The 23750-nt window shown below is 37.5% G+C and overlaps 2 protein-coding genes across 5 annotated transcripts; one reads left to right on the top strand and one right to left on the bottom strand.

Moving 5' to 3' along the window:
- Positions 1–1711: 1711 nt before the first annotated feature.
- On the top strand, positions 1712–8413 carry LOC131525796 (uncharacterized). Of its 2 annotated transcripts, none has more exons than XM_058753749.1 (5): positions 1712–1799; positions 1921–2199; positions 2363–2572; positions 7185–7256; positions 7377–8413. In XM_058753749.1, exons 1-5 carry the CDS (start codon positions 1718–1720, stop codon positions 7613–7615), a joined length of 882 nt encoding a protein of 293 aa, XP_058609732.1. In that variant the 5' UTR covers positions 1712–1717; the 3' UTR covers positions 7616–8413. The 2 variants fall into 2 exon arrangements, with proteins under 2 accessions (XP_058609732.1, XP_058609731.1); XM_058753748.1 differs by having other exon boundaries at positions 2351–2572.
- A 1998-nt stretch (positions 8414–10411) lies between these two features.
- On the bottom strand, positions 10412–22441 carry LOC131525804 (uncharacterized). Of its 3 annotated transcripts, none has more exons than XM_058753759.1 (7): positions 22086–22441; positions 17246–17330; positions 15092–15126; positions 14695–14970; positions 14301–14543; positions 14110–14181; positions 10412–14001 (listed from the first exon to the last, which is right to left on the bottom strand). In XM_058753759.1, exons 2-7 carry the CDS (start codon positions 17290–17292, stop codon positions 13919–13921), a joined length of 756 nt encoding a protein of 251 aa, XP_058609742.1. In that variant the 5' UTR covers positions 17293–17330; positions 22086–22441; the 3' UTR covers positions 10412–13918. The 3 variants fall into 3 exon arrangements, with proteins under 3 accessions (XP_058609742.1, XP_058609744.1, XP_058609743.1); XM_058753761.1 differs by lacking the exon at positions 22086–22441 and adding an exon at positions 21769–22025; XM_058753760.1 differs by lacking the exon at positions 22086–22441 and adding an exon at positions 21773–22024.
- Between the last annotated feature and the right edge of the window lie 1309 nt (positions 22442–23750).

The raw sequence follows: 23750 nt of genomic DNA, 5'->3' as shown, positions 1-23750 counted from the left end.
AATTACTTTTGAAATAAAGAAATCAGAACAGTAATGTGATTACTTTTAAAAGGAGTAATCCTTTTATCGTATCTGCGAATCATCTGTGTCACGTCACCTGTAGCGTTTTTTTTTTTCCCCTGTTGGCAAAGGAATGGACCCGCCCTACTCTGCATCTGATTGGCTTACCTTAATGTTCTTTCCCTCATCCAACCAATCTCACTCCTGAAGCCTAACTTTTAGACGCTGCAGGCAAATGTCCATATTTCCAGAGGCTACGTAAAACATGAAGGAACAAGCTAACGGCAAGCAACTTATTTTTGAAGTAATTGGGCTATGTTGGTGGTTAGATCAGCCTGTTTGTAGCTAGCTAAATTAAGTTGGCTTGTGTTCCAGTATAAATGGTGATTACCGCGTGAGACTGCGGTTTTTTGTTTTGCGTGAGGCTGCTGTTGCAATAGCTATGAATATTGTAAGTTACTTTATCGCTACTTTAGTTCACTACCCTTTGCAAACTGCTCCTCAGTCTCGACCTTAACATGTCTCACATATCAGTAAGATATTACTCTGACATGAAGTGGATTTGAGAACTGTTCGACCTAGAAGTAAAGCATGCTGTTTAATGTACAGTAATATTAGTATCACTCCGCTCAAGTGGAGGCAGCGCTAAGCCATAGCTGTGTCCGTCTGTAACAGCCTGTTTCAAGACCTCGCCTTTAGCCCGTCAGCTGCTTCAAACATTCGAGTGCTGAAATGAAGATTTACAGTAGAGGTCTTTAAATTGAAGCCCGAACCAGGCCCGTGCCCGACATCGTCTGACCCGACCCGAGCGGCACAGTTAAAATTTAGAGCCCGACCCCCAAATTTTTTTTTTTTTTTCCACAACGAATAGCCAATTTAACAAAAACAAACAAACAAAAAAGGATGCTGTATTTCACGATTGCATGCAACGGTCAGTAAGCACATGTCAAGCAACAGATTCATCAAGGCTCGGCCACTTCACAAGGCAAAAGAAAAAAAACACTTAGGCCTACCAGTTATGAAAGTTTATGAACATCAGGTGCAGCGGTCACAAAAATTCTGCCGAATTTTTGAATGGTTGTATACGATAATTCTTCCACCGTGCAAATTATGGTAATTTTCGTCAGTTAAGGCTCGTTAGCATTCGGCCTGCTTTAAATCAGACACAGAGATGTAGTGCGGTAAGATCACGTTTATTTGAATTAATTAATCATTTATTTGAATTAGGGAGAGAGAGAGAGAGAGAGAGAGAGAGAGAGAGAGGGATGAAAGTTGCGTGTGTGAACCTGCGTCTGCCGGGGGGAGGGTGTTGTCACCTTTTTCACCCCTAACGAGTTTGCACCCCTGATTTCTACCAAATGCCGTAGCCTAGCTTTATTAAGGTTTTCTCAGAACCCGCAGAAACGCTGCAGGTGCGTGATGTGATGTGACCGTGTAAATCCTCATGTTCTGCTGTTTGCTGCTTTTTGCACATGTAAAATTAATCCCTGGAAAAGAAATTCTGGCATTTTTAACGGGATGCTTATCCTTTCTATTTTAATTTGATTCTAATTTAAAATAATCTTGTCGGATAACGGTTAATAATCATTTAACGAGCATCAGCTGTCCGTTAAGAGAAATAACCGTAATGAACATCCCTAAAAGAAGTGCTGAAAAACAATTAAACAAGTTAATAGTTGAGTTTAGTGTTTCTGCACAATATTCTTTACTTCAGGTGATGTATAACCACCCTGTTTTCTTTCTTTTAATTTTTTCTTTCATCAGGTGGCTGATTATTTCTCTGCTGTTCATCTCGCCTGGTGAGTACGTGTAATTAAAAGAAAAAAAAATTGTAAATTGGATTGGTGACATAAATAAGATTAATGAATACCACATTTGTGTCAATACTGTATAGTGATTTAACACTGTTTTTATTTGTAGGTGCTTCTTCTCTAACGGTGGAGGGACGAAAGGGCGGCAATATTACTCTGCCGTGCAGTTTGACGAACAGAGAGGATTTAACTACTGTTCTGACATTTGGGCCCATAAAGGCTTATGGTGCCCATCAGGATAAATGGTACAAGGACCGTGTGCACAAGACTGGGAGTTGCAATCTCATTCTACAAGACTTGAAGACCACTGATGCTGGAAAGTACGTCTCTCAAGTTTTTGCCAACGGTCAACTACTCAACATCTACACTTATGACGTCCATCTTAAAGGTAAGCTCAAAACTGGTTTAAATATTGATTTGAGCTTTTGTTGCTTTCATTTAGTACCAGTGTTTTTCATATTACGTTACACCAGTGTAATACCACCCATCATCAATACTATACAAGCACTGTCACAATTATGCGGTTTTATTCTCTTCAGTTACTTTAACAGGACAGAAGGGCGAAGAGCTGATGTTTGAGCTTCCACGTGAGGCTGAGAGCGTTGAACAAATTACAGACACAAACTCGAAAGAGGTGTGGAGGCGTGGAGAGGGTGTCCCGACTGACTGGCTGAGCACTGAAAGCTTCTCATCCAGTGACACTGGAACATACAGAGTCCTGAACTCAACAGGAGGAATCCTCGTCACTGTGACGGTCACAGGTGAGAGAAAATTGATGGATGTTTAGAAATGTTAATTATAAAGTGGACAGGTGACGTTTAATTATGATGAACAGCAAATTAATAATTACCTGTGTAAGGGAATTGTCAGTTAAGACCAGTGATTCTCAAACTTTTTTTGGTCGCACCTCCCTTGAAACCTATTAAAAAAAATCCAGTGCCCCTCCCCCAAATCCCGACCCCACCGCGCCCGAATCCCCATCCCACCTCAGACTACCAAATAATTTCACTAAACATTATGAAAAAATAATGTTTTTATTTTTTTATTTTTATTTAAAAAACCTAGGGAAAAAAACCTGCATCACTTTAAACATTGAAAAATAGCATAGAGAGAGTAACTGTTATTCACTGTTATTTTTTGTGGGTCTCATGCTGTCCACTAAGGCATAGGAGACACACAGGCCTTTCCTCCTCCTCACCAACGACATTAAAAACCCTGTGTACACCAGACGCGAGCATTGCGTTGCTCCGTGACAAAATACAGCAGATCCCATTATTATTATCAGTGACTGTCTACACTGGATGCGGCGCAATGCAAAGCAAAACAACAAATCCCCGACATTAAACTGATGCCTCTTTCTATATATAACGTGCTGACACAAAGGTCAGATGATATGCAATGGTTGCTTTGTCGCGTCCAGTGTACACATCCTCTAGATGTTATGGCGCGGGGCGACAACTGTAGCGTCCGGTGTAGACACGGTGAGTTAAGCCGAGAGCAAGATATGCCTTGTTATATTTTCTACATTTAGCTTTTGAATTACAGCAACTGCGTGGGTCTGTGTGACTTTATCTATGGCTTTTCTCTTCCCTTTCACAAACCGATCCATCTCCCATTTTAAGTTACGTCCGTTGGCTGTTTACTGTTTTATTTTATTTTTCTGCTGATGGCCCGCGCCCTCCCTGGGGTACTCGTGCACAGTAAAACCTCCAGTGTTAAATCAACACTCCCAGTGTATATATAATCCACACTCAGAGTGTTAAAAAAGTAACACTGAAGCAGTGTTAAAGTTAATGAGATAATTAGTTTAGTAATTGAGTGATGATTGAGCATTAATGAAGAACACCTGCTGTTAACAAACTGAATCCAACACCTGATTGCCACAACTAACATGTCTAAACAAAAACGCAGTTATAGCAGCCGAAGTAATTGTGAAGTTTTAAGTCAAGGGTCGAGAGCCCAACTAAAGCAAACACTGACCTCGATAATGGTAATTCAAACAAAACTAAAACATCAACATCTAAACTCAGTCTGGTTAGTAACGTGTGACGCTGGTGATGCTGTTTATGGAGTTGTTTAATCATCCTCTGCTAAGATCTTCAGAGATTTAATGTCTTCTTTATCTTGATTTTATCAAAGGCTGTGGCTGAAGTCAGTTTTAGTTCAAATCAAATCTCTTTATTGTCACACATCATGTACACAAATGTACCAATGGTGAAATTCTTAGGTACAGACTCTGTGCCATGGCAGTACAAGCAACAAGACATAAAAAAAATTTACAATATACATAGACAAGAATATACAACAATATACACACTTTACACAATATACACATTTGCACAGTATACAATAAACAATATACAATTGTACACAATATACATTATACATATTTCTATAATATACACATAGTATATTATATATACACATAGTAAGTACACGTGTTCTCAAGAGACTTAAAGATGTATGTATAGCTTTTATTTTGACTTATTGCTTTATATTTGACTTACAGTGATGTATACTGTTAGTGTTTTGACTATGAAGTGCAGTGCAGTAGTTAGTGCAGAAGAGAAGATGGAGCTGCATCTGTTCCTAGCTGTACAGTGCAAGACATGCTACAGTGCTGTCAGAGTCAGTGTGACTGGTGTGTAGATGGAATCCAGTGTGAGGAGTAGGGGTAGGTGGGTGAGTGTCGTTTGCTATCTGGAGTTCAGCAGTCTGATGGCCTGCGTGAAGAAGCTGTCTCGCGTTCTGCTGGTTCGGGTCCTGATGCTGCGATACCGTCTGCCTGATGGTAGCAGCGAGAAGAGTTCATGGCTCGGGTGGCAGGAGTCTTCCGTGCTTTCCTCACACATCGTTGGGTGTAGATGTCCTGGAGGGAGGGAAGCTCACCTCTGACGATGTGCTGGGCCGTCTGAACTATTCTCTGCAGGGCTTTCCGGTTGAGAGCGGTGCAGTTCCCGTACCAGGCAGTGATGCAGCCAGTCAGGATGCTCTCCACGGTGCAACTGTAGAACTGTCTGAGGATTTTTGAGCTCAGACCAAATTGGGTCACTGGGTCGAGTGATGCTGGCAATACAGAGCTGATGTGATCTCTGATAAGCTTCTCAAAGCACTTACTGATGATGGGAGTCAGAGCAACAGGGCGCCAGTCATTCAAGCAAGAAGCTTTGGGTGTCTTTTGTATTGGCACAATGGTGGATGTTTTGAAACATTGTGGAACAACAGATAGAGAGAGGGAGAGGTTAAAAATGTCTGTAAAGACTCCAGCTAGTTGGTGAGCGCATGTTTTAAGGACACGGCCGGGAATGCCGTCTGGACCTGTGGCTTTGCGGATATTCACGCGCCGGAGCGATCGGGTAACATCCGCTACAGACACAGAGAGTGGACGAGCCTTAGCAGTCTCGGCTGCGGGAGCACTCTGTGTGTGGGAGGAGCCGCTGACTTCGAAGCGGCGAGAAGGCGTTGAGCTCGTCAGGAAGTGAGGTAGAGGTGTTTGTAGCAGGGTGTTTGCGATCTTTGTAGTCCGTGATGTTGTGGAGTCCTTGCCACATGTCTCTGTAGTTGGAAGTGGTGAACTGTGCTTCAATTTTTTCTTTGTATTGGCGTTTTGCGGTCTTGATGGTTTTGCGGAGGGCATAGCTGGCTTGTTTATAATCATCCGCATTACGAATTAAAGGCAGAGCTTGACGTTGAGAGCCGCGAACCTCAGCGTTAATCCACAGTTTCTGATTCGGGTAGGTTCTGATTGTTTTGGTCGGTACAACATCTTCTATGCACTTCCTTATGAAGCACGTGACAGTGTCTGTGTAAACATCGATGTCGTCATCGGATGCAGCCAGGAACATATCGCAGTCGACGTAATCAAAACAGTCCTGTAACATAGAGTCTGATTGGTCCGACCAAAGCTGAATCGTCCTGAGGGTGGGTGTTTCCCGTTTCAACTTCTGCCTGTAAGCAGGTAGGAGCAGAACAGAAGAGTGATCTGATTTGCCCAGAGGTGGGCGGGGGAGGGACTTGTAGGCATTCTTGTATTTCTGCTCGTCTCGTCTTTTTCTGTTCTTGTTTCTCTTTCTTTCAGTGATTCAGTTTAACAGCAGGTGTTCTTCATTAATGCTCAATCATCACTCAATTACTAAACTAATTATCTCATTAACTTTAACACTGCTTCAGTGTTACTTTTTTAACACTCTGAGTGTGGATTATATATACACTGGGAATGTTGATTTAACACTGGAGGTTTTACTGTGTGTGCGCCCCACACTTTGAGAACCACTGGTTAAGACCCACGGACCAGGTGGTTGAATGAAGACCCGGAGTCAGAGATTCGATCAAAATGAAGATAGTTTGCTTCAAGTCAGCTTCAATACTCTCGATCGAGTTCGTAGGTCGCTCTGCATACATGCTAAAAACACCAATAATTATATAACAGAGGTCACTAATCACGAGTTCACATTTTACTGCAGAAGCTGACAAGCGCACTCGTTGTTTTTGTTCAGAAGCCGATAAATCCATTTCAGCGAATCAGCACGCTGTATTCAGGTCAGGTGACAAGACTGCTTTCACTTTGAAAAGACGTGCTAGCTGAGAGGAGTTTCGTCAAAGCTGACTAAAAGCGATTGAGGATGGATAGTTTTGATGAACGTGATGAACCTGTGATATCTTCTACAGGGTGAAAAAAGGAAAATAAAAGCGGAAACGTTTTCATGGGTCCGTGTGAAAGCAGCGCGTTACAGTGCTGAGAGAAAAGCTCTGTGTATTGCGTGTAATTACATCCATAATCTCTGATCACAAACAACGTTTGTCAGGCATCTACATTATCATCTGAGGAGATTACTAAGATTAAACAAGTGTTTTTTTTTTTTTTTTTAAACTAAAACATGAAATGTGGAGTTATCTGCTTTTGCTATAAAACAAACCTTTAATATGTAATAAAAACATACTTTCAGTGAACTTTAATTTTGTAAATTACCTGTATTTAAGTTATTATTGCTTAATCAAAACAACAAAATTGATATTACTTGGAATGTGCAATAAAAAAAAAAACATGATTTCAGTTATCAGTTTTTGCAAATTACCTCATTATATTACACACACATACACAGAGAACCCTTATCTGCTGTTCAAGGATGCCTGGCTCTGGCGAGAATCTAATCTGCATTCAGCATGGTTCATTACACATACACACACACATGCTATATCTGTCTCTTTTTAGAGAATACAGAATAACAGTATTATTTGATATTTATTATCTAGGATAATGAAAGTTAAATACTGATTAATAATCAAAAAAGAAATAAGGTAATAATATAATATCAATATGAAGGATATGTCGTGTCGTCATCTGTGTAATTAACCTTCCAACATTCTCTACAGAGTCGAGTACTGGCTTGATGGACAGAATGGACCACACACACGAGGACGAACCTCATGACAGGGAGCGAGTTCGTAAGTAAATCAGGAGCCATTGAGAGCTTTACGAAATCTTTAAGCATTGAGTTTAAAAAAAGAAAAAAACTTTTTTTTTTTTTTTTTTAACCGTGTTCTCTTCCCACTTTCCCCTTCCAGATGTTTGTGTTGGGATTGGGTTTGGGGTTCTGGTGGCTCTGATTGTGTTTGTTGTCATCATGAACCATCGGTGTCGGAACAGGAACGAGGAACGCAATTCCTACCAAGAGGTCCAACTGAAAGAAACCGTACAGGGGCCCAGATCACCGAACAACAGCAGTGGTTGCTTAGTTTGCCTTCAGTGCCAACAGATCTGCAGAGGATCCTGCCAACATATCATTCCTGACTCAGTCAGTTGATGAAATGTCTCCACCTCCTCCATGTTTTTTCATGGATTTTCAGACTAGTAGAAAGAAAACATCCAAAAAAACACTGTTTCTTTTATAGCACTTTATCTATTTGTCACTGCTTTGTTTATCCGCCATACTTGTAAGATAGTGCTGCCTTTCCGCTATTGAGTTTAGGCAGGGCATTTGCAACTGAAAACTACTGCGTGCGAGCTTCAAAGGCGATAGAGGCTATTTAAATAAATAGCATATCACTAAAAAATACTGCTATTTTCACTTAGCGCAAATAGCTTTAGATTCTATTTATTCTGTGTTAAAATAGCAGGATATTCTGCTAATTACTTATTGCAAATAGTGGCAATTATCTGCACCTCTGCATTGTAATACATTAAAAAATTACACTCAATAAGTTATTGCATACTGCTTTATCATTTTATTAGTAAATGGATACCACCTTATTGGGACAAAAGCCTCTCAATAAAAGAATCAATTCTTTGTGTTTTTTGAAAGATTTGATTTTGTTGTTTTAATAATTAACATTACCTTCTTTGCTAGTATGACTCTCACTACTGTAGGGGAATTTACAGTAAAGACCCTCGGACCAGGTGTGTTGAATGAAGACCAGAAGTCAAGAGATTCGATCAAAAATGAATAAAACTTACTTAAGATAGTTTATATTCAGGACTGGTAGCAATGTATTTTCATTAACTTTTAACATAATTTCATTGTACTATCATTTTACTCTAGCCCAGCTTAAAACTTGTCAGAAATGGCATGCCTTTTCAAATAAACATCTTTCTTTTTACTTTATTTTTGCTACTCAAGGGTTTCTTCAAAGTTAGTTCATTTGCAGTCCTTATCAGTTGTACATCATTGTACATCAACATGTATTTATTCATTCACTTAATTCTGGCCATGGCTTTGGAATTTCAACAATGGTTTTAAATCTATCAGGAGTTATCTGACCCAGATATGTTACTTCGGGTCATGCTAGCATGCTTTCTTCAAAGTTAACTTTGAAACCCCCGTTTATGTGACTTGTTTACAACATTATCAGCTCATCATTTTTTACTGGAAATGGGCATTTGGGTTTGAGGCCGAGTGGCTAAATGTTTGCAATCCAACCGTAAAATTACTCTTTTGCCCAAACATCAGTAAATATAGAAATTACAAATTGTCCACCCAGATCATGTCTCTGTTATTTTTACAGCTTGAACCAGAGTCATGGTGGGGGCCAGCATGAGATAAAAACAACTGCTTCATTGCAGTCAAATAGACGCTTATGTTTTGATTTAGGAGATAAGCGTCTAAGTTTTTCCTAAATGCTACTGCCAGTTTTTGTGCCAACAGTCTTTTAATAGACCCAGAATTCTGTTCGGTATATTACTAGAGCTTGCAACAGTGACTGGAACAGATTTATGATATCATTCTTTGTCATTTAAACCTTCTATGCACAAAGAATCAGATTAAATTATCAATCAGTTACTTCTGGGATTATTTTTAACAAATAGCCATTTTACACATCTGAAGATGGGCACATGCATTTAGAAATTTGTATCTTTCTGGTTCTCTCTTTGTTTAAAGCCAGTCAAGTTTTTGTTTTAACTTTCCAATCAGAATCAAAGCCCAGACTCATCATTCTTTCAATGAATTCAGAGAATATTTTTAAGGTCAGAGCTTCAGAGCCGAGCTGTTTACAGCATTTGCTCTCTTCCGTTTCATTATTTCTATCAGGGCTGAGCAAGTTACCTAATTTTTCAGCCATAATTCTAGCACAGTTGAAAACCAAAACAGATTATAGCAGCAAGAGATTGAGGCGGCGATCTTACCAACAGCACTTGACTTCTGCGTGATGAAACTGCAAAGTATATTCCAGAATTTCCATATACCGGTCCAATCCAATTAGGGTCATGAAAACAAAATTTTAGCTCTTTCGGGGTTGTTCCTGATGCATCCCAGATCAATCAATCCTTGCCGTAACTTATATATATGGATATGAGTATTTATTTTTCAACTATTATTATTTTTAACACTAATTTTGGTTACTCTTTTCCTAACCAACTGACCTGACCTGATCGCTAAACTCGGGCGCCTGTCTGAGACGGAAGGAATAGAGAGTTGGTTGAGCGATTTACGACTAGAAGCCCCCTTCTAGCGTCTTACATTCTCTCGGTATTTCATATACCTTCACACAAATGCCCTATCTGGCCTTTACGGCTCTCAGTGCCACACAAATAGAGAATGCGTTTTGTCCACCCCTGGACTGTACCTTTTCCCCTCACGGAAAGTAGTTCAAATTGTGGTGCACACCTCTCAACTCCAAGTCTACTTCTAAGACCTATAAGTGTGCACCCGTACACCTTTTCTACATACACAAGGTAACTTAGCGTTACAGGTGTACCTCATTCTTATGACACCAGTTTACCCAAAACAAATTCATACAAAAGTCTGGTGTCCCTCACTCACGTCTGAGTGAGTATCGCTCTCCCTTCTCCCATACTCCCTCCGCCACAGACGGTCCCTAACCAAGAATAATTTTTAAAGATAAAATATTTCTTTCCTACCTTTGTTTCATTGATTGATCAGGGATGTCACTGAAAAAACGATTGCCCGCATTCTCCACCATTACTGTAGGGGGAATTTACAGTAAAGACCCTCGGACCAGGTGTGTTGAATGAAGACCAGAAGTCAAGAGATTTGATCAAAAATGAAGAAAATTTACTGAAGATAGTTTGCAGTTTCATCAGCAGAAGTCAGCTTCAAGACTCACAATCGAGTTAAATGGCGCTCTGCGTACAATTCAAAACACCAGTAATTATACTCTAACAGAGGTTGCTAATTGCGTCAATGCATAAGTCATCAAAATTCTGATAGGTTCTAAAACCTAGATAAACTTAGACAATCTCCACATATGGACGTAAACGCTTCAAACATATCTCCATCAGATTGGGCAGATGTCAGCGATCAGGGATCATACAAGATAGGTGTCTTCCGGACACCCATTTTTGGTCAGGATGGTGGCAGCTGACAGAGACAGTCTTCTAACACACAGAGAGAGAGAGCTTCCAGCACACACACACACACAGAGCACTTATCAGAACTTCAAGGCCTCCTTGCCTTTGTTACACACACACTATGAAGTCATCATCTTAGAGAGTAGAAGTACAGCATAAAGCAGGATTCTTTAATATCTCACAAGCGCACATAAGGTTACACATTTCACTCTTGCCATAACTTGATTAATAGTCAAACAAGAAATAATATAATTAATATCAATATGAAGGATAGGGCAGCTCGGCATCCACTCCTTCACTAGGCTTGTGAATTATAACTTGAACAGGGGACTTTCTAAAATGCTTAAAGTGGCTTAATGGACCAAGACAGTGATAAAGACAAAATTGTAAAGCATATACAATATGCAGATACGCAGCTCAAAATGTGAACGCAACGCGTTTATTTACGTTAAGTATTTTCCTCTCATAAGAACACGCTTGATAATAAAAGACCACATTCTGTACACACCTTACTAATAAATCATAATATGTGCAGAAAAGCAGATGAGCCCAAAATTTGAACATTAAATATCACTGTCTTAATCCACAAGCGCTTTCGGTAACACTTTATTTTGATGGTCCCTTTTGAACATTCTGTTGACACTAACTACATGTCGACAAACTCTCATAAGAGTATTAGTAGACTGTCTGCTTCATATCCACTAACTACTTATTGTGTTGGTCTCCCAACAGATATTCTACTGACGATAAGTAACTTTGCAAGAACGTGTCAACTTATTCTAACCCTAACTCTACCAGTCAACCAATACACTACTAACACTCTAATGAGAGTCAGTAGAAATGTAGGTGCAATGTTACAGAATGTATTTAGGGGACCATCAAAATAAAGTGTAACCGTGCTTTCTACTTAAAGCTTTTTCCTCCCTTTAGAAAACCGTAGTTTAAACATGTCGTGTTAATATTCTGGCTCACCTGCATGTCTTTTAGCATCACTGTCTTATACATTAAACCAGCATTTTAAAATGCTACAAAACTGTTCACAAGCTCCTAGGGATTTGATTTTGCTTGTCATATGTTGAAATAAATATAAAAAGCATAGTGAGTTTGTGACTCGCTGAATGCACAATCTCTGATTCTCCTCGATCCGTGGCAATTAATATTTATAATGACAACAATTATACTTTGTCATTTAAAAGTTTCCAACAAAGAAATGGATCGACTTCTGTCAGCTTGTTGAACACTTTTTATTTGGATAATTTAATATCATTATATTATTTTAACAGGGGCCTCAGGAAATATTAAATGTCATGGATGAATAATTACTGAGTAATCCACTATTTTGTAGAGGGGGGAGGGGGAGGGGTAAAAATGGCAGTTTTCACCTGAGATTCAGAGCCAAATTGCAGGAGGGTAAAAATGACTTCAGAAAGATGGCAGCATCATAATGTTATTTGTACACAGAGATTGGTAGGTCTGTTAGTAAAATCTGTTCAATTTAGCAATCTTTGTTGCATTGTGTCAATGGTGACCATCAAAAATAGGGAAACAGCACTTTTTAAAAGTGTTTTCTCCAAAGTTTGCATGCCTGTAACTCAAGTATAAAATATAGCTTGATGCCCTTTTATATACTGGGTCTTAACAAACTTTCCTTTTGACATCTTAAATTTTAAGGCCCTATATAGTTTGGTTTCAGAAATATTGGAATTTTAATATGGCTTCAGGAGTAAATTGTTAAAATGTACATGTTTTCAGTGGTCAAAAACCAAATGTGAGTCAATTTGCAAAAATATGATACTTTTTTTCTTTTAAAGAGGAATGTCTACAAATAATGTTGAAACTACAGATGTATCTCGTTTAGTTCTGTCAAAACAACTGCATTGAATATACCTGTCTGGGTGCCATAAATATTGCCATTTCATGTTTGAAACAGAATATTTGTACCACTGGAGGTGAATTGTATATTCCAATAATAAAATCTGTTGTTCTACAGGTTTCAGCACAATGCAGAGGCTAAAACCAGTGTTTCCACGTCCTTTCCAGACAGTAGTCTCTATATCAGATGAGTTGTTTATTGCAATTTGCATCAAACTTGTGTGTTGTAATGAAAATCCTCATGATTTCCCGATACTGTACGTGCTCTATATGATGCAATTGAAGATTCCATGAATAAATATTCCAGGTTGCTTCCAAGTTAAGGTGCGTGAACGGCTTCAGGAATCTGCTTTTGATTAATCATTTTGACCATATTACTAAAAATCTTTTAAATGTGCTATTTAAAACAAATCATGTCTATTCCTGGTTTACATGAGTTAAGAGTAAAAATGGCTGTGAAATTTAAAAAGTTTATTACTGCTCCTGTTTTTAATGCAACAATTCAGTATCAATACACAATATTCAAGATAAAGCTGCATGTTTAAAGCAAGTAACAGTATTACTTTAGTCAAAAGTAAGAAAGAGCTTTATTTACACACACACACACAGACAAAAGAATCTGACTTGGCAACAAGAGCTTCCAGTGCAAAATAAATAGTGCATCAAGTTAACATACATTATTAAATTAAATAATGCACTATATACATAGAGAAAAAAACAACAACATGTAAATAATACATCTGTACATTCAAACAATTACAAGTGTGCAGTTTACAAATGTACAATATTTGGACTCAATGTATAAATGTGTCAGTTATGACTATAGTTGTGAGGAGAAGTAGCAAAGGAAAAAGCAAAAAGTGATGATGATTCAGCCTGAGAGGGAACAGAGTGACAGAGAGAGAGAGAGACAGACACCAAGCACAACAGTATAACATTAAAAACAATTTAAAATTACTGTGCTGCTTTTAAATTTCATAATCGTTTTAGGCAAAGGCAAATGTCAAACAGTAAATGTCTTGTGCTAACACGTTTAAAAAAATTCACAAAAAGCGTAAATTCAAGGGCAGGGTCAGTTTCTATCAAGGAGTCTCCAGATCTTTCAGAAAACAACCGTAAGTAGTGCAGTTCATCACATTAGATAGGCATGTGACTGGATATTTACAGCACACTGCACTTACAATACCATAAATAATGCTCGGTGATGGAGGTTTGAATTTTGTATCAATCAATTTGGAATGATTTTTTAGTGAAAATGATCCTCTAAATATGAATAAGTGACCAGCAGGTGCAGACATTTAATCAGCTGAGTCAGGAATGATATGTTGGCAGGATCCTCTGCAGATCTGCTGACACTGAAGGCAAGCTAACTGTTGCTGTTGTTCGGTGATCTGGGCCCCTGTACGGTTTCTTTCATTGGGACCTTCTTTCATTGCTGACGACTCTTGATGATGGCAAACACAATCAGAGCCACCAGAGCCACCACTCCAATCACAATCCCAACCCAAACAGCTGGAAGGGGAAAGTGGGAAGAGAATACAATTTTAAAACTGATTTTTTCTTTTTAAACTCAGTGCTTAAAGATTTTGTATAGCTCTCAGTGCCTCCCGTTTTACTTACGAACTCGTCCAGTGTCATGAGTTTCATCCTCGTGTGTGCTGTCCAGTTTATCCTTTGAGCCTGTACTAGATTCTGTAGAGAATATTGAAAGGTTAATCACACAGTTTAGTATTAATTTGCTGTTCATCATAATTAAACCTCACCTGTCCACTTTATAATTAACATTTCTAATTCCATCGATTTTCTCTCACCTGTGACCGTCACAGTGACGAGGATTCCTCCTGATTTGTTCAGGACTCTGTAGAGTCCAGCGTCACTGGATGAGAGGTTTTTAATGGTCAGGCAGTCATTCTTGTGGGTCAGTCGGTCAGTCAGGACACCCCGTCCTCTCCTCCACACCTCTGTGCAGCCTGCGTTTGTCAAATGTGTGACGTTCTCAGCCTCACGTGGAAGCTCAAACATTAGCTCTTCACCTTTCTGTCCTGTTAAAGTAACTGAAGAGAATAAAACAGCATAATTGTGACAGTGCTTGTATAGTATTGATGATGGGTGGTATTACACTGGTGTAACGTAATATGAAAAACACTGGTACTAAATGAAAGCAACAAAAGCTCAAATCAATATTTAAATCAGTTTTGAACTTACCATTAACATGGACGTCATAACTGTTGGAAATTAAACCACTGTCGTCATACACTTTCAAGATGTATTTCCCAGCATCAGTGGTCTTCAAGTCTTGTAGAATGAGGTCACAGCTCCCACTCTTGTGCACCCGACCGCTGAAGTGTCCGTCTTGGCCAGCACCAAAAGCAGTTATGGGCCCAAATGTCAGAACAGTGGATAAATTCTCCCTCTTCGTCAAACTGCACGGGAGAGTAATACTGCCGCCCTTTCGTCCCTCCACAGGTAAAGAAGCAGCGCCTACAAATAAAAACAGTGTTAAATCACTGCACAATATTGATTCAAATGTGGTAATTATTAATCTTATTAATGTCACCAATCCTATTTACAAATATTTTCTCTTTACATTACACATACTCACCAAGAAATATGAACAGCAGAGAAATAATCAGGCACCTGATAAAAAAAAGAAAAGGAAAGAAAACGGTGGTTATATAGTGTGCTCAAATCTCACCTGAAGTAAAGAATATTGTGCAGAAACACTGACAATGTTATTGTTATTCAGCACTTCTATACACCATATGAGAAGAAACTGCACACGAACTTCACTGGAGCTAGGAGTGGGCGATATGACCAAAATCTTATAATCACAATATGACTAATTTTATATCATGATAGTTATATTTTTGCTTTTAAAAAGGCATTTATGATATTAAAATCTGATACCATAGAATTTTCATAATCCTTGTCACCAATGTCAATATCAAACTAATACTAAAAAGAGACTGTAGGTGAATTTCAGTCAAAACCCAAGGACGAATGATGAACGAAGACCAGGAGTCAGAGATGCAATCAACTTACTGAAGAAAATAGTTTGCAGTTTCATCAGCAGAAGTCAGCTTCGACACTCACGATGGAGTTTGTGGCCGCTCCGCTTACATGTTAAAAACACCATTAATTATACTCTACCAGAGGTCACTAATTACGTCAATACATAGGCAAGCAAGATTCTGCTCGGTCGAAACGGATAAACTTAGAACATCTCCACACATGGACGTAAAACTCAAAACATATCTCCGGTGATTATTAGGTGACGACCGAGATCTGGTCTTAGGATCGATGTGGCCCACCGAGAGCATCAGCACTCCCTGCGTCACACTGTCTGAACACGTCCATTCTGTCGAGGGACTACATCTGTAGCATGGGCACATGTTTTTAAGCACTGCAGTTTAAAAACAACAGATTTTAAGCAGTTGAAACACAAACAACAGAGCTATATGTGTGCGCACCACGCATTTTTATTTTTTCGCCTCTTTATTGGCTTTGAACGATTACATAAACGCACTTATATGCGTCAGAATCACCATCTTGACAAGTATCCTCATAAAGACAGCGATTTAGGTCTTGAGAGAGAGGAAACAGCTAAAGAAAGCATATGTAACAGTATATTGGATCCGGACTTGGTCTTAAAGGGAAGCTGTCCAATATTCCTTCTGTTTGCCATTCATATTAATCATAGCACATTGCTAGAAAATCTCTCACTGCTCTTGACTAAATCACTCTTGTAACTTTAATAAGTAGAAATAATAAAAAAAACGATATATGTATAGAGTCTATACATAATACACGTGTTAATTATATCTATCATAGATAGATAGATATAATTAACACAGTGAAGACTAATTAATTTGCACAATGTATGTAGCGTCTCTTATTTATTGTAGTTTTTGTCCTATTGCTTGCAATTAGTTGCTTATATTATTATTTTATTACTGACTATTTATTTTCAGTGAGCTTGAGGGTTTTTTTTGTCTGTTTTAGGCTTGTATTAGTTTGATATTGACATTGGTGACAAGGATTCTGAAAATTTTATGGTATCAAAGATTTTAATATCATAAAAACCTTTTTAAAATAAAAAAATAATAAAAATACTATACCGTGATATATATCGTCATCGTGATATAAAATGAGTCATATCGTGATATAAGATTTTGGTCATATTGCCCACCCCTAATTACAAAACATCCTTTTTTCTGTAAAACGGTTACATTAATCGTGTTTGTTACTTTTTTTAATTAAAGTTGAAATCACTTCACTAAACAATGTAAACTTGACTGACTGCTTCAGTTCCACTTTAAGCTTCACTCTTACCACATGCACATAAGGATTTACTGAACACCATCTTTGGAAATCAGTGTACTATTAGAGGGTACACAGATAAACATGAATGGAGAGAGAAGCTTGTATGCTCTCCTGTCCTTTTTTTTTTTTTTTTTGTTGTAAATTAAAACCAATTATGGTCCCTCCAACTGAGGTCAAGAGCTACATAATCCATAGAGCGCAGCTACAGATCTGTTGTGTTTCTCACTTGAAGCGAGTTTCCAACCCACAGTTATAAAAAAATAAAAATACATTTAAAAATGGGGGGCAAAGCTGGAAAATATGACTTTTAGCCATTCAGCTGGTCAGGATGGACACAATCACTGCCGCCAAAAACACCATTTAAAAACTTGTAGTTGTTTGCATTATTTACACACAAAATATGATCACAACGTGAGAGCTGAAAGGTTCTCACCAATAAAGGTTAACCAATAAAGGGTGTAGTCCCATGAGAGCTGCCATCTCTGTCCTTCTCCAGGTCTCCAGATCTCCTCCACAACCTATGAATCACAAAGATATCAGTTCAAATTGATCATAGCATGTGTTAACTAAAAGAAATGACTATTAATACTGCTTGTTTGCTCTCTATTTCTCCGTTTTAATAATTACAAGCTGCAACTGCGCCAGTCCTTACTCCACTCATAGATCTGTTTAACCAATATCATCAGTTAAACTCAGGACTAGGGCTGGGCGATGTGGCCTAAAAAAAAAAAATCCCAGATTTTTTCACAAAAAATCCGATTTACAATTTAAATTGATCGCTTTTTATAATTGAAATGTGTGGTTTTCGGTCTTGTTTGATTAACATTAACGCCAGACGGCACAGATTTATCAGGCTGCTGTCACAAGACACAGTGCACGGATACAATATACTGATACTCGTGTTTTCTTTCTCAACTGTTTATAGTCACTTAAGACAAAACCGACTGTTTATGAGGATACTCTCCAGTAGTGCTGTCAAACAATTAATCGCATCCAAAATAAATGTGTATCTTTCGGAAAACAAAGTTTGCATTTTTAATACGATTAGTATACTGGATGTGTACTCAGTGCTTGAAGTGTGTGTGGAGGGTTACAGGGCCTTCAATTGGAGTAAATAAATGAATAAATAAAACAGGACAAAAACTAAAAATAACAACATATTACTCAGGCAAATGCAACAAACTTAATGCATTTTTGTCACAGAAATGCGGTTGACAGTAAAGCATTGATTTTGAGCTAGAAAGCAGAAAATGTATTGCTATTAAATTCTGTCATTTCCTCAGCCTCATGTCATTCCAAAAACCTGTATGACTTACTTCTTTCTACTGAATGGACAATTTTTTTTTGAATTTCTCAAATTGTCTTCTTTTATGTTCCACAGAAGAAACTCATAAAGGTCTGAAATAACATGATCGTGAGTACAGTAAATAATGACAATTTTAATTTTTGGGTGAACTATCCCTTTAAGAACTTTAATATTTGTAAATATTAAAAAAAAAATTCCTACTTGAAATTGGACACTATATCAATAATATTAATAAACATTTTCGTTATTTTTTTTAATTTATGTTTTAAAAGTTTGTTGCCTCAAGGCAACATTGTACCACAATGGAAAAATTTAAACATTTGACATTTCCATGCAGAAAAAAGAAATATATTGAAAACATCAATTTCTTTAACCAAACACTTGAACAAACAGAATTATCTAGTTTTTAAATGTACATCTCATATTTAATAAAAGGTAACATTTCATATCCAGCTGTTGCTCTCAGGCTACATTGTACCATTGTGGATCACAAGCATAACTAACCTTTCATATCTGCTGTCCTACCAAAATAATATAATCAGTGTTGTTTCAAAGTAAAAAATTAAGAATCATCATAACCTTATACTAATATGCACTTTATCCTTACAAGTATGCACATACACACAAGCACATGCATGCAAAATCTTTTACTTCACTAATGCCTCATTGCTTGTGAAAGCTGAGGAAACAATTAAAGTCTACAGAAAAATCATAATATGTGCAGATATAGTATGATAATTACTATTCTTGTGTAAGATTATTGATGCCACTTCCACAGTTTGAGAAAACAAAGAACTTTTGCGAGAATCAACGCCTGAATCTGTCTCGCAAGCTTAAGACGACACCCAACTGAGAGGCAAATGTCCCTTCCCTTTACATGGCCCTCCACCTCCACTTCCTTTACACTAGAGATAACTGAAACCACCTTTCGTAATCAGAGTTTATTATAATGCAACAACTCATGTTTGAAGTCTCTGGGTGTGTCTGGTAAAAGGGTCTCATCCTCTTAAGAATAGACAAAGACAGTCTACTCCCAGGTCGTTCACACAAGTTACCCCTGTATGTAAATGCAAAGTTATTCAATGCCATTTGGGAACTTCAGGGTTTCTTCTGGATATTTAAGGGAGAGTAACAAAGAGCTCAGGGAATCTGTAGACAGATCTCCCTCATACTTGCTTTTAGTCTTTCATTATCAGGTAATATTTCTAGATTCTCTTACTTCGGTATTATTGAATGCTTTATATGATTGATCAATGTGTTTCTAATGTTTGAATTGAACTTTGAATGATTATCTTGATTACCTGATTAATAAATTGTGATGTTTGATTTTATTTGAACTTGCTCTGGATTTATTTTCTCAAGTAGATTAAGTGAAGGCGTATGTAACCGCAAATCTGCGTCCAGGGTTAGTGCACACTAAATCTCAAGTTAGATGGAGCATGGGGCACATCAGGTGAGATTATAGATTCCTGACTAACTGCTTGACTTTAGTTCAGTTGTTATGCAGTTACATTAACTAGACAAAATACTATTGGAGCATATTTCATAGTACTAGCCATAACTCTGGTTATTGTCTAAGCTTTATTCAAGTTGTTATATAGTTAGACTAACTATAGGGGGCTAGATAAAACATTATTGAAGTATCATAGTGCTAGCCATAACCTCTGATTATTGTTTGAGCTTTAACTAAGTTGTTACATGGGTGACTGTAGGGTGCTAAACAGAACCACTATTAAATAATGGTAAGCATGGGCGACCTATTAAATAGTTAGTCATAACCTCTGACTAATGATCAGACTGGAGAGTTTGTGATCGTGGGGTACACGTAACATCGGCCGGCGTGATACACCCTGAGCGACATAGATTCATAATGAACGAGTAAATATAAAATAAGAGTTAAATAGAATAAACCAAACATTCGTCTAAATTTAATAAACAGCATCTTTTAAAACCTTTTCATTTTCGGAGTCAGATGAATTAAAGAGGTAAGACAATGTGTTTAGGAAAATATATTTAATCTAATATTGTTGCGTAAAAGGAAAGACAGCATCACGCACAAATCCTTCTGCCGTACTATTGGCTGCCGTTGGACCAGTGGGTGGACCTTACACTTATGCATTACAAAATCATGCAAAAATTCTAATACATTTAGATAATTCTAACCCTTTTCCTTACAAATATCATATACTTGTATTCTAACCTAGTATGCCTGCATGGCCTTATGCGATTCCATTACGGTACAATGTTGCCTTGAGGCAACATGCAGTTTTTTGTAATTTCCTGATAAATTTGATGAAATATTAAGTAAAGTTTTTTACTTTCCAATGAAGGTGACTAAGATTTTTTGTAGGCAATTATATGTATGGAAATTGATGAAAAAATGCACTTTTCATTGGACAAAATACGGAGTCATGTAACACGTGCACATGTCCTGAAAGTGGAAACAAAATGGACCCCTTTGGGTCATGTGACCACTTTTTTTGTATGTTCATTTATTAGTACTTGACTTCTACTTCCCTGAGACAGCACTGATGAATTAAATGAGCGTCTCATTTTATTTAAAAAGACAAAAATATGTTATGTTGCCTGGAGGCAACACAGTACCGAGGGTTTTGTAATGAATGGTTAAAACAACAGATCTGTCCAACACTGAACTCACGAGGCATCACAGGTTTTTTTTTTTTTTTTTGGCAAAAAGGGCCAGAAAGGATGACAGGAGTAATTTGGAAGAGGTTGTAAAACTGAATAATTCTCAGCCACAGTCTGGAAGAAAATGAGGGGCCCAAACAAAAAAACAAAAAAAGAGCAACCAAGTGTAAACAATGAACAGTTCTTCATTTTTAATTAACTACTTTGGTAATGGGACGTTTACATGTAAATTAGTTGTAAGCACTTTGTTTTATTATGTTCTGACAGTGATTGTTTTATATTTCAGAAATAAATAGGATAAGCAAAAAATCATCACAAACTGTTTCTTTGTATTTATTTTAAATTTATTGTCAGTATTGGGCCCGTAGATCACGTGGGTAGAGTTCTTTTTACTGTTTGAGGATGACCATCAGCCACACTGAAGACCGTTTTTGACCCAGGAAAAACTCTGCATTGCTTGTAACTTATCTATTATTACTTTATTACTGACTGTTAACTTGTCTTTTTTAGTTAAAATAAATTCAATTCAGAGTTTGAAATCAAAGTTATTTAAGTATTTTCCTCACAATATAAATATGAATCAACAACATTATAATGTGTAAAACACAAATATACTGGGTCATGAAACATTTAGCTTGCATGACTGTAGTTTTAAAATGTCAAAAAAAACCCTCAGATTATATAAGCGAGAAATAGGTTGTTTGCAATCACGTGGTTCTGATGACGCGTGAAATGCAGCTGGAGTGTAGGAAGTGATTTTTCTCCATAGGAGTCAGTAGCAAAAACTCACAATGCCTGTGTTTTGCATTGTTTATGAATGCTCAAATCGAGAAAACACAAGGAGCTTTTATCGTGTACTAACGTGTGTTGTTCATGAGGGAGGAAAAGTAAAGAAATTGACCAAAAAAAAAATAAATAATAAAATTGTAAAAAGTGAAAAAAGTTTTTCTGGGTACTCAAAAAACGCTCATAAAACAGTAGCAGATAAGTACAGAACTTACTTACAATTTGCGCTGAGGTGGGGACTCCGAAAATGACAAATGGCGTATTGTTTCTACAGTGTGCGGTCTAGTGACTCAGTCTGACTGTAAAAAGTGAGCGTCCAACAGTCATGAATGAACTACTACTTCTTTCCAGTTTTACGGCGGTTGGCATCCAGCTTATTGGTGCATTACCGCCCCCTCTGCTCCGGAGTGTGGATCAGATTCATGAACTTGATGAACGAAACTATTCTATTCTATTATACTATTATATTGTATACTTCGTGAAAACACGAAAGTTTAAGCGGTCAAATGGTGTCGTGTGCAACATTCCTCACCCTTTCATCATCATCGCGTGAAGAGCTCCAGTTCCTGCTGCTGTCCAGTTCATTCCCGACACAAGTTACTCACACTTGCTGAAATTGCTTTTTTTTAAATTCATAACTCCATATATAACTCCATATATTCGATTAATTTATCCAGTGATTTTTTAGATAATGCGTCAAAATCGATCCGGTACCTATTTCTGGACATAAAACACTCAAATCTTTAATTCTAGTCTTTGATTTCCTTTCCTCTTCGCCTTCTTCATTAACTTCTTCCCTTTCTCCGTATAAAATCCGAAAATGCTCCACCGATTCCATCATTTCGTCGTGTTGGGTGTGTTGTTTACAGTAAAACAATCCTCCTCTTCCTCTTCTTCTTCTTTATTGGCGGTTGACCAACAACAAAATGGTGTATTTCCGCCACCGAGTGGTATGGAGCATAGACATATAAATACTATTTATTATGTCTATGGTATGGAGGAGTGTGGATCAAAACGACTTACTACCCCCCTCCTTTTCTTTTTTTTTCTTCTTTTTTTTTATATTCTCTCCCACAAATGTGTTATTTTAAGGTACTGAAAAATCCGTCTTTCAGTTTCATATTTCTGAATGTACAGAATAACATGTTTGATTCTTCTTGCCCACAAAATCCACACCTTCCTGTATCATGTTTACCCATTTTATAAAGTGTACTATATCTTTGATATTACTTTCTCATCTCTCCTGTTTTCCTCTGAATTCTGTAAAACCAGCCACCTTTTTTCTCCTTATCCCATTGTTTTTGCCACCTTTCCTTCAGTCTTTTCTTAATAATACTCTTGATTTCACTCTTACTTAGATTAACAATTAAGTTAAATGTCTTTGTTTTTAACTGCCTCTTTTGCTTCTTTATCTGTAGTTTCATTTCCTCGGATACCGATATGTGCAGGCACCCACACATACCACTGTAATACACATCATTCTGTATAACGTTTGCATTATTCCCATTAAAATGTCTGGTCTACTTTCCGAGTGACTGTATAATAAACAAGCCAATGATGCACATGAATCTGAACAAATAACTGATTTCAAAGGTCTTATCTCTTCTATCCACTGTATTGCTAATCATTTCTCCTGAATAAACGGATAACTCATCACTAGTCCTTTTCTTTACTGATAAGTGTAATTCAGGAACAGTAAACACTACTCCGGTCTTTTCTTACATTTGTTCACTATATTCTGAATATGCACCGCCCATGTAACTCTTTCATCAAACCATATCCCTAAACACTTAAAATGTTTCACTCTTTCCAGTTCTTGATTATATAATTTTAGTTTTACCTCACTTCAATTTTTAGTTTTGTCAAAAACATTATCTGAGAATTTAAAACCCCATTTATATGACCATTCTTCAACTATTGCAATAGCCTCCTGTAATTTTTTAACAATAAAACCAATATTCCTTCCCCTTTTCCAGATTGCCCCGTCATCAGCAAAGAGTGATAACCCCAGCCCATTATCCAGATCTTCAAATACATCATTTATCATTATAGAAAACAATAAAGGGCTCAGTATACTTCCTTGTGGAGCTCCATTTTCAATCACAAACTTTTCTGAAGAACTGTTTCTTATTCTCACTTTTATTGCTCTCCCTGATAAAAAATTCTTGATCCATCTATACATTTGACCTTTAATACC

This window comes from Onychostoma macrolepis, chromosome 19 (assembly GCF_012432095.1).
Source record: "Onychostoma macrolepis isolate SWU-2019 chromosome 19, ASM1243209v1, whole genome shotgun sequence".
Lineage (NCBI taxonomy): Eukaryota > Metazoa > Chordata > Actinopteri > Cypriniformes > Cyprinidae > Onychostoma > Onychostoma macrolepis.
Note: the sequence above shows the minus strand (reverse complement) of the source record. Positions and strands in the feature narration are given on the sequence as shown.

Excerpts from the sequence above, each read along its gene's own strand:
- LOC131525804 (XM_058753759.1), bottom strand. The coding sequence starts at position 17,292 with ATGGCAGCTCTCATGGGACTACACCCTTTATTGGTTAACCTTTATTG. Across the intron at positions 15,127-17,245 it reads TTATTGGTTAACCTTTATTG|GTGCCTGATTATTTCTCTGC; the intron begins GTGAGAACCTTT and ends TTTTTTTATCAG. Across the intron at positions 14,971-15,091 it reads TCTGCTGTTCATATTTCTTG|GCGCTGCTTCTTTACCTGTG; the intron begins GTGAGTATGTGT and ends TTTTATTTGTAG.
- LOC131525796 (XM_058753748.1), top strand. The coding sequence starts at position 1,718 with ATGTATAACCACCCTGTTTTCTTTCTTTTAATTTTTTCTTTCATCAGG. Across the intron at positions 1,800-1,920 it reads TCTGCTGTTCATCTCGCCTG|GTGCTTCTTCTCTAACGGTG; the intron begins GTGAGTACGTGT and ends TTTTATTTGTAG. Across the intron at positions 7,257-7,376 it reads TCATGACAGGGAGCGAGTTC|ATGTTTGTGTTGGGATTGGG; the intron begins GTAAGTAAATCA and ends TTCCCCTTCCAG.